Raw genomic sequence first — 16,955 nt, forward strand, 5'->3', positions numbered from 1 at the left:
GTATACTGCAAAATTAGCTCAGTTTCTCTTGGGTTGCATCAGAGGATACAATCATGTTTATATTTTTGTATTTAGCTTGATACTGTTGTGTTGCAATCTTGGTTGTTAAAAACATTTTTGTATATTGATTTTATACTGGGTTGAAGAAAATTATCTGTATTCTGTCTTATTGTTTTAACTAATACAGAAATATTGTAACATATATACAAAAATCAAACGTAAGTTTTATAAGGCTTGACAGAGCAATACTGCACTGAATAAGCAACAGCAACATCACAACCAGAAAAATGTAAGGGGGAGATAAATAGCTGTGACCTAGGAGTTGGCACAGGAAGAGATGACTGACAAGGAGTAGGAGGAAAGGGGGGGGGGGGGGGCAACTGACCAGGAGTACATGACACTTGGGGGGTTTGAAAAAGGGAGACTAGCAAGTGAGGGCAGAAAGAGATAGAGGGAGGGTGAGAGACACTGGTAGGGACTTATGCCACATAACTCACTCAGTACAGATATCAAAAGGGAGCAGGGCACCGGCACACTGCTGACAATATAATTTGAGGGAGAGGTGTGATTTATTGGTTCTAGGTCAGTTCCCACCCACCAATTCCCACCACACTGGAGAGGACAATTCTCACTCATAACTTAAAAAAAAAAATACAGCACACTACTAGGACAATTAACCTCCTTTCCTCTCCTGAGCATTTGGGGGGGGGGGGGGGGGGGGGGGGGGGTAACGCCCCCCCCCCCCAAACATCACCTTTTACACAACTCTTGCCCCTTCCAAAAATGCAGTTCACTAGGGGGGGGCAATGCCCCCCCCACACCCTCTGTAACTGCACCCTGCCTACAACTAAACCACATAAAAGATTTTAAATGCTCCTAAATAAGTAAATAAATAAATAGAAACCCTGAATGTCCACAACACATGCTAGGTGTCCCTATAATAATCAGCCCCTGAAAATGACACACCGTTATTACACTTCCTCTGTGTACATCCGTATGTTGGCACTGCACAAACGATCCCCAGTGCCTTCCCACTTTCTCAACCTCCTGTAACCATTCAAAAACAGCAGCACCTCACACTCACACAGCGCAACATGATGCACCGCCATGGCTGATGGGGAGAAAAGTCGCTGATAACAGAATGAAAAGAAGATAGAAAAGGAAAAAAAAAAAGGATATTGTGGGTGGGAAATGACCGGGTGGGAAAAGTCCCCCTTATGTGGGAACAGTCCCCCTTAGGTGGGAACTATCTTGGGCGGGGAAGGGGGGGGGGGGAACTGTCCAGATACCAAGTTATTGAACTTTTCAAATTAAATACAGAATGGAAAAACAGGCTTAGTAAATTAGGCCTTGAAAGAGATGTGGTAAACTTTGGAGAGGAATCCCCATGAGCTTAAGATAATGGCTATAGAGCTCTCAAAATGTCATTCCTCTCCCTTTCGCCTTTAGTAGAAATTACAAGGAGGCTGCTGCTTCATAAGTTTTAGGCTGGCTTGTAGACCAAATAAAAATGTATTTAAGGCCCAGTTTTTATGCTGCTATGAGCAATTTTCTGAATTACTGACTAAATAAATCAAAACATTCTATGACAATAACGTCAAACCTTCGAGTACTCTAGAAATACTTAAGAATTATTACTTCCAACAGATGGTACTGAAGTCCGACTAAAACTGGCATCCACCAAACCTAATAATTCAAGATGCCTGGCACTGGATGCCACTTGAGCTTAAAAAGGATCCCCAACACTCTAAAGAAAGATTACACTTCAATTACAAAAATATTATTACCATGTTCCACAACAGTTGAAGAGAATTCCACTTTCAGAGTAAAGCGAGTGCAGATACTGCAAGGAGTGGTTTCTTGAGAAGAATTCCCCAGCCTCGTTCCAAGATGTTTCTTGCCACACAGTAAAACCAGTATCAGGAGCAGCCAGAGCTCTGCATACCTCATGGTCAAAAAATACCGTCTCAGCTCCATCCAGATAACTCACATCTACGTAAAGCACTTTAACATTTTTATTTTAAATAACAGCACAGCTTGTGTTGCCCAACCAGACCACATATTGTCTGAAATGAACGCCAAGTTTGAATTTCATTGCATTTCGAGGTTAGCCTAATAAAAAGGCACTCGTTTCTTTCGACATTTCTCCATGCTGAATAGAACTTGCATCTCACACAAGGTAGTATAAATGGATATTGCACTCCATTAAACAGGGTGGCTGTACGGAAAATTCAAGTTTCCAATCAGAGTAACCTGCAAATTAAAAGCAAAAACCACAGTAAGCGATATGAGAGGCAAGGACTTCAGGAACTAAGAACTTAAAATCTGAATAAAACCTTCTACAGTCAGATTCTATTTTGAATGTGATTCATAATAACTAGGCAAGTACCTGTGTTCAAGGAAGGAATGCCCACAATGCTGATTAGCTGTGATTTCACAAAGAACCAAATTATATATTTCCAATTTGTGCAGAAATTGAAAAAACAGTCTGTGATTTTCTCTCAGAATATGAATGCATGTGTGACATTTTTACTTAATAGGCTACAAAGGATGCAGGCACCATAGCTGGTCTTAATGTGCTACGTATAATCAATTTTTATATACAGTGATTTATAAATAGAATAAACTGAATTGAAAAAAAAACTATTTATAAACCTTAGTCAACATGCAATGTTTATAATGATTTCAATACTGAAAATTTAATGAATTAAGCCTGCTGAGTGACCTGATACCTTGTGACCCAAAGATGATGAGGAGGAAAGTCAGCACAATGCATTCAGAAAGTCAGGCAAAATATAAGGATCTGTTTTTAGATAAAAAAAACACACACACACTAGAGGGTAGGTAGTCATGTTTACAGCCAAGTTTTAAGCCAGGGACACTGAAAATCTGAACAGAGCTTTCATCAGAACTGGACATTTTTCATCATTTCACTAAAATTCTGTCATCTTCTACAGTATGTAGACTCTGCTCAAGCTATTTTACAGCCTCAAAACGCCCTGATAAATTTCTACTTTGTCATTAAGGCTATCAGAAATCTGTAGAAATGGGGGGTGATGTGATGCCAGGTTGAGCAGCAGGACCTGACTCTCCATGTTCCCACCAAGTGAACACAAAATCCTCATTTAATAGCAGCTGCAAGGAGAAATTTGACTTTACCTGCTAATTTGCTTTCCTTTAGTCCCTCCAGACCGGCCCAGGGTTGGACTGATGGGTTGTGCACGCCTTCCAGCAGGTGGAGACTGAGAAACCTCTGTCTCTAGAGAGCCAATAAGAGCCCTGGCCATGTGATCCTAGCCTCAGTATTTGACTAACAAAGCAGGAAAGAAGAGAAAGACCCAGCCTTCTATGTCCTGTGGAATCTAAGCAACCACCAAGAAGTCATAAACTGTGTTTGAACGAAGGCCAAGCCATGCAGCAACGCTCACCAACAACTCAGACAAGAAAAAGAGGTATGGCATAACAGGGTTTATTTAGTTAAAAAAATAATAATAATAAACTGGAAACTCGCAGAGCAACTCCGTCATAGAACTTCGGAACTATGTACAAACAATCACTCTTCAAAGAACACGGGAAGGACCTGGGCCGGTCCGGAGGGACTAAAGGAAAGCAAATTAGCAGGTAAGGTCTAATTTCTCCTTCCTTAGCGTCCTTCTGGACCGGCCCAGGGTTGGACTGATGGGAAGTAACAAAGCAGTAGACCTAAGGGAGGGACCCCAGCAAACCCGCTGTTAAGCACTAGAGTTGCAAAAATCATCTCCTGCAGACACTGTACATCCAGTCTATAGTGTCTAGAAAAGGAATGCAGCAAGGTCCATGTCGCCGCCTTACAAATGTCTGTGTGTGGCACCAAGAATCGCTCCACCCAAGAAGCTGCTTGTCCCCTTGTGGAGTGAGCCTTAACATCTTCCGGGACCGTTCTCCTGGCAAGCACATAAGCAGAAGTTATCACCTCTTTGAGCCACCGAGAAATAGTGGGCTTAGAGGCGGCCAAACCCTTACGCAAACCGATATGGAGTACAAACAGATGATCCATGCGCCTGAAGTCGTCAGTAACCCTCAGATAGCGTTTAAGACCTCTCTTAATGTCCAATGTACGCAACTTCCTCTGAGACACTGTACCTGAGAAGACCCCAGGACAGGGAGGAAGACCGACTGGGAGAGATGAAACCATGACCGTACCTTAGGTAAGAAAGGCGGCACTGAGCGCAAAACCACTCGTTCCTTAGAAAACTCCAAAAACGGAGGCCTAAAGGAAAAGGCTTGCAGCTCCGAGACTCTCCGAGCAGAAGCAATGGGCACCAAAAACACAGTCTTAAGAGTTAAGTCCTTAAGGGAACAAGAAGACAAAGAGGCTCAAAACCCACCTCTTTACCACTGCTTTAGACTCCTAACTCACTTACCTTGTCCTTTGTCCTCACCTCTTTATTCCCTTACCCTTAATTGTTCTGTTTACCTGTCTTATCTAGACTGTAAGCTCTTTGAGCAGGGACTGTCTTCTGTGTATGGTGTACAGCACTGCGTATGACTTGTAGCGCTATAGAAATGATAGATTAGATAGATAGATAGATAGATAGATAGATAGATAGATAGATAGATAGATAGATAGATAGGACCCATCAGTGCAGAAAGCACCAGGTTCAGACCCCAAGCCGAAAAGGCAGCTCTGACTGGTGGATGAAGAAGGCTGACCCATTTCAGGAAATGTGAAACATCAGGAAGAAAGGCCAATGACTTCCCTTGCACCTGGCCTCGGAAACAGGACAGTGCCACCACCTTTACCTTAAGGGATGAGAGAGACAAGCCTTTATCAAAGCCATGCTGCAAAAAATCCAAAATCTCCACCACCAAAGCCCGGAAGGGAGAAATACTACCATCTGCACACCACGCCTCAAAAATCCTCCAGGTACGAATATAATGCAGGGAAATAGACCAGCAACGCGACCAGAACATGGTTGAAATCAGCGGAGCGGAATAACCTCTCTTTGTTAAGCGAGCCCGTTCAAGGTCCAGGCCAGAATACAAAATCGAGCTGGATCTGGATGAAAGACTGGGCCTTGTGACAGAAGATCCTTGAGAACAGGGAGCCTAAGAGGAGGCGCAGACTGAAGGCGCTGAAGGTCTGCATACCATGGATGACGAGGCCAATCGGGCGCAACGAGGACTACCGGACGCCCACGAGCCTCGATTCTTTGTAAGAGATGACCCAAGAGAGGCCACGGAGAAAACACGTATAGAAGACCAGGAGGCCACTGCTGTAAGAGGGCATTTATCCCTGCTGCTCTTGAGTCTCTTCCACGACTGAAAAAGCAGAGAACCTTTGCGTTGAGGCCAGAAGCCAAAAGACCCAGGACTGGAACGCCCCACTGATCCACTATCAATTGAAACGCCCGAGGGCTGAGAGACCATTCCCCTGGATCGAGGGTATGACAACTGAGAAAGTCTGCCTGAACGTTTTCGGCTCCCTCCACATGGGAAGCCGAGATGGCGACCAGGTGAAGCTCCGCCCATGCCATGAGACTCGCCGCTTCCCAATGCAAGAGTCGACTCTTCGTTCCCCCTGGCAGTTGACATAGTCCACAGCCATGGCATTGTCCGATAGTATCCGCACCGCCTTGCTGCTATCAGGGAACGAAACTCCTCCAGTGCTAGACGAATTGCCCTGGGACACTTCCATGGGAGACCAGAAACCCTGTGCAAGCTTTCCTAAACAATGATCTCCCCAGCCCCGTAGGCTGGCATAAGTAGTTAACGCTATCCACTAGGGAGACTCCAGTGGCATCTCCCTGGTGAGACTGCCCTCCCGCAACCACCAGAAGAGACTGCTGCACTCTTGGGAATGCAGGGGCAACCTCACCTAAAGGGAATCCGTCTGAGGAGACCATCTGGACATTAGGGAAGACTGGAGAGACCTCATGTGATCCCTGGCCCAGGGAACTACCTCTATCGTTACTGCCATGGAACCCAGAACTTGAAGATAATCCCGAGCACAGAGGCTGTGTCTGTGAAGTAACCCCTGAACCTGAGATCGCAGCTTGAGCACCCTGCCCTAGGGAAGGAAAACCCATCCCTGCACCGTGTCGAAGGTAACGCCCAAATACTCCAGGGACTGCGACGGTACCAGACGGCTCTTGGCTGAGTTCACCACCCAACCAAGGGACTGCAGAAAACTCATCACCCGGGCCGTGACTTGCACACTCTCCTGATAAGATTTCGCTCTGATGAGCCAGTCGTCCAAGTACAGGTGGACTTTCTGAGGGCCGCCGCCACCACTACTACTATGACTTGTGAAAGTGTGAGGCGCTGTAGCCAACCCGAACGGCAGAGCCCAAAACTGAAAATGCGGACCCAGAATGGCAAACCGAAGGAACTTCTGGTGACCGGGCCGGATAGCAATGTGCAGATAAGCTTCCGTCAGATCTAAGGCTGTTAAAAACTCTCCCGTAAGGATGGTGACAATGACCAACCAAAGGGTCATTCGAAAACTTGTGACTTTGAGGGCCCGATTGATGGCTTTGAGATCCAAAATAGGACAGAAGGAGCCGTCCTTCTTGGGGACAACAAAGAAAATGGAATACCAGCCTTGTCCGCACTCTGAAGAAATTGGGCAAATGGCAAGAAGGTCCAAGAGCCTCTGTAAGGTGTCCCGAACCGCTCCCGCTTTTAGTTGAGAATGACAGGGAGACTCCAGAAAGGTGTCTGAAAGAAGCCTGGCGAATTCTAAGGCATACCCGTCTCGAATAATTTCCAAGACCCACTGGTCAGAGGTTACATGGGCCCACTTCTGAAAGAACTGCGACAGACGAGCTCCTGAAAAAACCTGGACCTCTGAACCTGAGCTCCCCGGCCAGTGCGAAACCTAAGGAAATCCCTCGACCGGCCACAGCCAAACAAGGAACCCCGACTATTCAGGCGAGGCCTATCCTCTGGGAGATGAGGAACCCTCGTATCACCCAAAGTACAGACCAATTTATCCAAATCTTCCCCAAACAACAGAGAACCTCAGAAGGGAAACTTGCTCAACTTAGATTTGGAGGCCGCATCCGCCGACCAGCCCCGCAAACCATAGGGAGTGGCGGGCAACAACCCCCAAAGCTAAGGACTTGGAGGATGCTCTCAGATCATACAAGGCATCTGCCAGAAATGCAGAGCGCATCTCAATCTTGGCTACCTCTGCATCAATAGAAGTCGGATTGTCCGAGGACCTATCTAGAACTCTCTCCGCCCAGCGGAAACAGGCCCTGGCTACCAATGACCCGCAGATGGCGGCTTGAACCGCCAAGAGATGAGACGTCAAAAAACTGTTCTTCAGGGCAGCATCCAATCTCCGGTCCTGAACATCGCTGAGGGCAGTAACCCCGTCCACCGGGACTATATTGCGCTTGGTAACCGCAGAGACTACCACGTCGACTACTGGGACCTTCAGAAGGGCCCTATCTGACTCTAGCACCGGGGTAAAGGCAGGTCATGGATCGGGCTGGACAAAAGGAGGAGTCAGGAACATCCCACTGCGTTTGAATGATATCCCAAATGTCCTGATGCATGGGAAAAGTTCTCACCGAAGATCTGGTATCTTTGACCAAGAGGTCCACTTTGCGGACTTCTGAGGCAGGGGTCTGGTCCTCTTCGAAATTAAGGAAGAGATTAAGGAGATGAGCTCCTGAAGGTCCTCCTTATGAAAAATCCGGACCACAGAAGGATCTTCTCCCGGAGGCAAGGGAGCTGCCATGGGATCCGAAGGTAACTGGTCTTCCCAAAACTCTTCCTCTAATCCTTCCTCCTCTCCCAGGAACGGGTCCAGATCTGAAACCAGATCCTCTTCCAGGTCTAAGCAGACTCGAGGTCTTTTAGGGGGAGAAAAGAGTCTGGAGGCCAACTCCTCTATCCCTGCGACTCCCATGTCTGCCTTTTTCATGAGGAAAGCCTGGTACATCTGGAGGACAAACTCAGGGGGAAAACCCTCCTCCTGAGGCCCTCTAGATACTGCCTCAGGCTGAACTGAAGGCTGTGCAGCCAATGGGAGCTCGTTGTTCTGCAGAGGCTGAAGTTGCAGGCAAGATGGCCGACTTCCCTGCCACACCTGATGGGCCAGCCAGCTCCGTGGATGAACAGGAGGATGCTGAGACAGGCGCAGCATGCGAAGTGTTCGTGGGAAGGGACGGCTCTGGTACCGCAATCGTGGTGCAAAATTTACATGCCCCGAGCATACCTACTCCCCTCCACTGGCACACAGCACAACGCTTTAACTTCTCGGCCATAGTGTCGTCACTCCGCGCCCCTGTGAATTTTTTTTTTTACAAATGCAGCCGCTGCTGAACGCGAGGAAAAGAGAAAACTGAAAAGAAGCCAGCAATGACGGCGGAGCTGGTTGCTCATTCGTGCCGGGGGGGAGGGGGGGGTTAACCAAGAGACGAGAGGAACTGAAGCAGGCTCACAAATCAGTGCAGCCCGACGGAGATGCTTGCTCGTTTGTGCCTGGGGGAGAGGAAAGGTTAGAACTGGTGCTTTTTTTTTTTTTTTCAATCAAACAAGAAAATGGCTGCCTCTCCGAAAGGGTTAGCCCTAGGGAGATGGGGAGGAAGTGGGGGAGGGACCTGGGACCCCCCGAATTTAGCACCCCAGAGGCTGGAGAGGAAAAAGAAATTGCTCACTTCCTAGCCTCTATACTGGATTCCCCAGGCACAGAAGGGAAATTTTTTTTTTTTAGAAAGAGACTAATGGGCTCACCTTCTACCGCCTGCTGGAGACTGAGAAAATACTGAAGCTAGGTTCACATGGCCAGGGCTCTTATTGGCTCGCTAGTGTCAGAAGTTTCTCACTCTCCACATGCTGGAAGGCGTGCACATCAGTCCAACCTCCCTATTACCAGATCTGGTAATAGGGGGGCTTAACCCATTGATCAGGTCTAGTAGGATAATGAAAACATAGATTCATTGGCCTGAAACCTAAACCCTGCTGAGGACCCTTTCCAAGCAGTCAGACACGGGAGGACTGGAGTGGAGGAGTGGCCTAGTGGTTAGGGTGGTGGACTTTGGTCCTGGGGAACTGAGGAACTGAGTTTGATTCCACCTCAATCTCACTGTTTTTCCTCCTTTGAAGTCCACTCTATCCGCCTTTTCTCTCCTCTGCCTCTTCGAATAGCGGTCATTTATCGTCCCCCTGATAAGTCCCTTTCATCCTTTCTCAGTGACTTTGACGCCTGGCTTGCCTTCTTCCATGATCCTTCCTCCCCCTCTCTCATCCTTGGTGACTTTAATATTCCTGCTAATGATCCTTCCAACTCTTATATTTCCAAATTACTCGATTTAACGTCCTCCTTTAATCTCCAACTATGCTCCACCTCCCCCACTCATCAAAATGGTCACTGTCTTGATCTCATCTTCTCCTCCAACTGTTCACCCTCTAGTTTCCTTGCCTCTGATCTTTCCTCCTCTGATCACCATCTTATAACTTTCACACTTAAATCTCCTCCCTCCCAGTCCCGTCCTATCTTATCGTGAAGATTCCTAGATAAATTAGATATTGACCCTTCATCTCTATCCTCCCATGTTTCAAACCTCCTCTGTACTGTGGCACCATCCACGTCTGTCAACGAGGCTGTTTCTTCTTACAACAATACTCTATCCTCTGCCTTAGACACTCTTGCACTTTTGATGACCCGCCCTGTAAGGCGTACAAAACCCCAACCTTGGCTGACTTCTAATATCCGCTACCTACGTTCCTGTATCCGCTCCGCCGAACGCCTCTGGCGGAAATCTCGGGCCCTTGCTGATTTCTTACACTTTAAGTTCATGCTGACCTCCTTCCAATCTGCTCTTTTACGTGACAAACAGGATTATTATATCCAACTGACCAACTCTCTTGGCTCTAATCCTCGACTTCTCTTCACCACATTGAACTCTCTCCTCAAGGTGCCCCCTCCCCCAACTCCCCCTTCATTATCTCCTCAGACCCTTGCTGAATTCTTTCACAACAAGGTTCAAAAGATAAACCTTGCTTTCTCTACCTCACCACCTCTCCCCCTCTCTCTCCTTCCCCTCATTCCCTTTCCTCCTTTCCTGAAGTTACTATTGAGGAAACTACACTTCTCCTTTCTTCCTCAAAATGTACCACCTGTTCCTCTGATCCCATTCCCACCCACCTTCTTAATGCCATCTCTCCTGCTCTTATTCCTTTTATCTGTCACATTCTCAACCTCTCACTTTCCACTGCGACTGTCCCTGCTGCCTTTAAACATGCTGTGGTCACACCTCTCCTTAAGAAGCCTTCACTCGACCCTACTTGTCCCTCTAATTACCGACCCATCTCCCTACTTCCTTTTCTCTCCAAATTACTTGAGCGTGCTGTTCACCGCCGCTGCCTTGAGTTTCTCTCCTCACATGCTATTCTTGACCCATTACAATCTGGTTTTCGCCCTCTCCACTCAACTGAAACTGCGCTTACTAAAGTCTCCAATGACCTATTACTGGCTAAATCCAGAGGTCAATATTCCATCCTCATTCTTCTTGATCTTTCCGCTGCTTTTGACACTGTCGATCACAGCATACTTCTCGATACCGTCCTCACTTGGATTCCAGGGCTCTGTCCTTTCCTGGTTCTCTTCCTACCTCTCCCTCCGCACCTTCAGTGTTCACTCTGGTGGATCCTCTTCTACTTCTATCCCTCTGCCTGTCGGCGTACCTCAGGGTTCTGTTCTTGGTCCCCTCCTCTTTTCTATCTACACTTCTTCCCTTGGTTCATTAATCCCATGTCTTTTCCTACCATCTCTATGCTGATGACTCCCAAATCTACCTTTCTACCCCTGATATCTCACCTTGCATCCAAACCAAAGTTTCAGCGTGCTTGTCTGACATTGCTGCCTGGATGTCTCAACGCCACCTAAAATTAAATATGACCAAAACCGAGCTTCTCATTTTCCCCCCCCAAACCCACCTCCCCGCTCCCCCCGTTTTCTATTTCTGTTGATGGCTCTCTCATTCTCCCTGTCTCCTCAGCTCGAAACCATGGGGTCATCTTTGACTCTTCTCTCTCCTTCTCTGCTCATATCCAGCAGATTGCCAAGACCTGTCGTTTCTTTCTTTACAACATCCGTAAAATCCGCCCCTTTCTTTCTGAGCACTCTACCAAAACCCTCATCCACACCCTTGTCACCTCTCGTTTAGACTACTGCAATCTGCTTCTTGCTGGCCTCCCACTTAGTCACCTCTCCCCTCTCCAGTCGGTTCAAAACTCTGCTGCCCGTCTTGTCTTCCGCCAGGGTCGCTTTACTCATACTACCCCTCTCCTCAAGACCCTTCACTGGCTCCCTATCCGTTTTCACATCCTGTTCAAACTTCTTCTACTAACCTATAAATGTACTCACTCTGCTGCTCCCCAGTATCTCTCCACACTCGTCCTTCCCTACACCCCTTCCCGTGCACTCCACTCCATGGATAAATCCTTCTTATCTGTTCCCTTCTCCACTACTGCCAACTCCAGACTTCGCGCCTTCTGTCTCGCTGCACCCTATGCCTGGAATAAACTTCCTGAGCCCCTACGTCTTGCCCCATCCTTGGCCACCTTTAAATCTAGACTGAAAGCCCACCTCTTTAACATTGCTTTTGACTCGTAACCACTTGTAACCACTCGCCTCCACCTACCCTCCTCTCTTCCTTCCCGTTCACATTAATTGATTTGATTTGCTTACTTTATTTATTTTTTTTGTCTATTAGATTGTAAGCTCTTTGAGAAGGGACTGTCTTTCTTTTATGTTTGTGCAGCGCTGCGTATGCCTTGTAGCGCTATAGAAATGCTAAATAGTAGTAGTAGTAGATTCCCACTTCAGGCAGCTCCTTGTGACTCTGGGCAAGTCACTTAACCCTCCATTGCCCCATGTAAGCCGCATTGAGCCTGCCATGAGTGGGAAAGTGCGGGGTACAAATGTAACAAAAAAAAATAAACCTATGGAAAGAAATCTTGGGTCCCTGATCAGGCCTGTGGAGTCAGAGTCAGAACTGGAAGCAGAGATTTGCACAGGGACAGAAATCTTACCCGTCCCCACTGGAATCTTACCAGTCCACAAGAATTTGACCCCCACCCATCCCCACAAGAATTTAATGGTACATTTTAAAAAATTCTGGTCAGCTCTCTGTCTCAGCTCGAGCCGCAGCACTGCAAGCAAGGAAGAAACAGAAGTTGAAACTTGGAACACTCTGGTGCGCACATGTAAGACTTGTCTCTGATTCACTGACACTGTGCTGAGAGGTCACCACATGCACACGCCAGTAGGTCAGGTGACATATGATGCTTGTGCCTGTGTCAGAGCTGAGGTCTGCGCATCAGCCCAGAAACAGAGTGGATTAATGTCGCGCTCATTATCAATTTGTAATTAAAATCAACAATGAACGTGATATTATATACTTGATTATGGTCTTTCTTTGGAATTTATGGGACATAGGCCATAGAAGTCCACCTGGCCCTATCCTTATGTTCCAACTGCTGGAGTTGTCATCGAGGTCCACTCCAGCCTATTTGTCTTCTCATTTGTGGGAAACAGACCGTAAAACTCTGTCTAGCACTGTCCTCATGTTCCAGCCTCTAAAGTTGCTGTCCAAGCCCTTCCCAGACATCCTAAACCAGATTGCCAAATATGACACACAGACCATACAAGTCTGCCCAATATATGCCCTAGCTCATCACAGCCGGAGTCACCATCTGTGTATGAATCAACACATCCACACACATGCAGTCATTTAAGTTTAGGTTTTTTATAACTTCCATTTTCTAGAGATCCTGTGTGTCCATCCCATGCCTTTTTGAATTCTGTCACCATTTGTGTCTCTACCACCTCCTTAATGGAGACTTCCGCATCTGTTCTGTTAAAGCGAGGAGGAGGCAGCGCTCAAAGAACTTGGTACTCGGTACGTGAGAGACTGGCTCAAGTGCAGTGTACACTTCCACGGGAACCCTACAGGAACTGCTTCCGTCCCTACGGGAACCCAAAACTTCCAACCCCCCCCCCCCCCCTCCCACCAGGAAAAAAAGAACCACAATAGTGTTTTGCATATTTTTGACAGCATTTTTTGTTCAGATTCTCTGTTCAAATCAAACATACAAATGGCAAGAGGCGTACTCACTCGCAAATGTGCAGTAGAGAGGGCGGAACACACGCAGAGAAGAAGGAAGGCCGATGGCAGCTCAGATGAGCTATGTGCTGCGTTCCGGCGGTTTGAATAGTGAAGCTAGGTACCCGGCCCGGGTGGAGGGGTGGCGGCGACTCCGGGGGGGGGGGGGGGCTTTCAAACCCCCCCTTCCTTTACTAGCCCGTTTTTACGGGCTCATTAGCTAGTTTCAAATAAATATTTTGTGGTGTATTAGTCCTAATTTTGTATATAAATATCCTATGTTTCTGTAAGTAATCAATTTTTTGTTAGATTTAGTTTACTATACATAGCAGGAACTGGGGTCAGACAGAAAAATAGAGAAGCTTAGTCGAACGTTTGGTGTATCAACTCCACAACCCTACCCCTGATGTCAAACGCCACTAGACCACATTCTTATCAGGAGACAAGGATGCCCTATGCTCCAGTTCAAACGGCCCAACCTACCTCTAGGCCAGAAGAAGGGGGTCCCACCCTGCAGACTCTAGGCTACCATCAAAATACCAGCACTCATTAAACAAAATCAATTCCCTTAGAGATAATATAGAAGTCCATTTACTGCTAAACTACAGGAAGGAAAAAGCCTCAAATAGCTCCAGGTTAAACACAAACCCTGGGAGCTGAAACATTCATTACTGGCTGAAAAAAAAGCTTCCTTAATAAGTAAATTTTAATGTCCAAATTAGAAAATGACATGAGGACAAAGTTTGTCCCCACCCCGTCCATGCAGGTTCTGTCTTCGTTCCAGCCCCGTCCTCACCCGCATATGCAGAAGCCTTGAACAATTATGACTTTATATTTAAATCTTTTTATTAAAGAATAAAAAGGAACAATATGCTGTGCAACTATTGTGTATAAATTACAAATAGAAAACAGTAAAAGCGAGGAGCTATAATAACCTTCCTCACCACCATCCTCTACCCTTCCACCCCAACAATAGCTGATTTCTACTACCCCAAGGAATCCTAATCCACCCTGTTAAAATGTACAGGGTTACAAAATACAACCCATTCTGTATGCCCTAGAGGGGAGAAATATGCCCTATGAAGCAGTGTTATGATTGTTTAAATCTGTGGATGAATAAGAAGTCATCAACAATCTCAGAATTCAGTCTAGCTCTCCTGTCTTCCACAGTCCTTCCTGCAATAGAAGATGTTTTCTTAGAAAATGTGCTGGTAGCAAGATGTACAATATCCCCCATGCAAATTTTGCTAGATATGGCCAGCATGTTTGCTTGTTAAAAAAAAAAAAAAAATCAAAATACCGTTGTCTGCATCAAACATAAATAACAGTCCAGCTCAGAAAACGACACAAGGACAAAGTTTGTTCCCATCCCCATGGGATCTGTCTCCATCCCTGCCCCCATCCCCGCGGTTACTGCAAGTCCCCGTGTCATTCTCTAGTACAAATGTAATCTCAATCACCATCTTCAATACTGCCACTTTTGACTCTTATTTTTCAACTTTTATAAGTATCATAAAAAAAATTTATCTTCCTGAATTTTCTTCTTACAGGTTTGTTTCTTTTCCTTTAAAATATTAACTAGAGCCAGAAATTTAATGCCTCCAATCCCAGTCCGACAACCAACGGTGGCCAGCATTTTCGCTATGCTGCTTCAGGGTATCAATATTTGGGGCAGAAGCAGTCAAAGTTCATAGAGTCGTCCCAGGAGATACAATGCTTCAAGGTATTAATACCCCATTCTAAGAAAAGACCCAAAGGAATCCTGTTTAGAAGGAATGAATCTATGGAATCTTAGCGGAGACTGGGTGGTGACGCCGGTATTTGGAGAGTAAAACCGGTGCAGGGCGAACTTCTACGGTCTGTGCTCTGATCGTGACTGAATAGATATGGATGGGCTGGAGTGTTAATTTTAAAGGGGCTTCGACGTTATCTTCAGAACTTTTAGTACAGGTACAGTGCTGGGCAGACTTTTACAGTCTGTGCCCTGAGAAAGGCAGGGACAAATCAAACTCGGATATACATATAAAGTATTACATACCATGTACGGTAAAATTATGTATCATACCTGATAATTTTCTTTCCATTAATCATAGCTGATCAATCCATAGACTGGTGGGTTGTGTCCATCTACCAGCAGGTGGAGATAGAGAGCAATCCTTTTGCCTCCCTATATGAGGTCATGTGCTGCCGGAAACTCCTCAGTATGTCGATATCAAAGCTCCATCCGCAGGACTCAGCACTTAGAGAATTACACCCACAAAGGGACACTCTGCCCAGCTCACCACCACCGAAACGGGGGAGGGGAATTAACCCAGCTCATCCCCACACAAGTGGGGGAGGGGAATCCGTCCAGCTCATCCCCGCGGAGCGGGGGAGGGACTCCACCCCGCCGATGCGGGGGGATCTGGCTTATCCTGCAACCGCGGGAGGAGCTGACTGACCCTATCACCGCCGAAGCGGGAGGGGTACAAAGCTGCCCTACAGCCGCACGAAGCGGGAGGGAGCGCCGGCAGAATTTAGGTCTCAATCCAGCCCCGTAAAACGGAGGGGAGAGGAATGCAGCAGCTCACTGTAACACAAACTCGTCTCAACTCTTGAAGAATCCAATTGAAAAAACTTGAACACAAAGTCCTCCTGAACAGGAACTGAAGACTAAACTTGAACCTGAAATGCAACCAGAATATAAACAGTACAGATATCTGGGAGGGGCTATGGATTGATCAGCTATGATTAATGGAAAGAAAATTATCAGGTATGATACATAATTTTACCTTCCATATCATCATGCTGATCAATCCATAGACTGGTGGGATGTACCGAAGCAGTACTCACCCAGGGCGGGACATTGAAATCCCTGACCGCAACACTGAAGCTCCAAACTGGGCCTCCGCCCGAGCAGCCACAGTCAAGCGGTAATGCCTGGAGAAGGTATGGGCCGATGCCCAAGTTGCCGCCTTGCATATCTCTTCCAAGGAGACGGACCCGGCCTCTGCCATCGAGGCCGCCTGAGCTCTAGTGGAGTGACCCTTCAGCTGGATAGGCGGCACCTTCCCCGCAGCCACATAAGCCGCTGCAATGGCTTCCTTGACCCATCTTGCCACTGTAGGCTTAGCAGCCTGCAGACCCTTACGAGGACCTGCAAACAGGACAAACAGATGATCCGATTTCCGGAAATCATTGGTTACTTCCAAGTATCTGATGATGACTCGTCTCACATCCAGATATTTGAGAGCAGAGTATTCCTCTGGGTAGTCCTCCCTACGAAAGGAAGGGAGACAGAGCTGCTGATTCACATGGAAGCGAGAAACAATCTTGGGCAGGAAGGAAGGCACTGTGCGAATAGTCACTCCTGCCTCAGTGAACTGCAGAAAAGGCTCTCGACATGAGAGTGCCTGGAGCTCGGAAACTCTTCTGGCTGAAGTGATAGCCACCAAAAAGACTGCTTTCAACGTCAGGTCTTTCAGAGATGCCCTCGACCAGGGTTCAAAAGGCGGCTTCTGCAAGGCTCTTAGCACCAGGTTGAGATTCCACGCAGGCACCACTGAGTGCAGAGGAGGGAGCAGGTGATTAACTCCCTTGAGAAAACGTACCACATCTGGCTGCGAAGCCAGGGAAGCACCCTTCAGGTGGCCCCTGAAACAAGCCAGAGCCGCTACCTGGCCTTTAAGGGAACTGAGCGACAGGCCTTTCTCCAGACCTTCTTGCAGGAACGCCAACACTGAAGAAATTGGAGCAGTGAAGGGAGAAAGTGAGCCTGCTTCACACCACGATGCAAAGGTACGCCAAACCCTGGCGTAAGCAGTAGAAGTAGAGCGCTTCCTCGCTCTCAGCATAGTGGCGATGACCTTGTCT

At 47.1% G+C, this 16,955-nt stretch overlaps 1 protein-coding gene across 1 annotated transcript in view; it reads right to left on the bottom strand.

The window, feature by feature from the left end:
* MBTPS1 (membrane bound transcription factor peptidase, site 1) overlaps positions 1-16,955 on the bottom strand; it is a 514,786-nt gene that overhangs the window by 481,730 nt on the left and 16,101 nt on the right. The window contains 1 exon segment of the mRNA XM_030203794.1: positions 1,788-2,253. Within this exon segment, the coding sequence (XP_030059654.1) occupies positions 1,788-1,977 (190 nt within the window). The 5' untranslated portion in view covers positions 1,978-2,253.

This window comes from Microcaecilia unicolor, chromosome 5 (assembly GCF_901765095.1).
Source record: "Microcaecilia unicolor chromosome 5, aMicUni1.1, whole genome shotgun sequence".
NCBI lineage: Eukaryota > Metazoa > Chordata > Amphibia > Gymnophiona > Siphonopidae > Microcaecilia > Microcaecilia unicolor.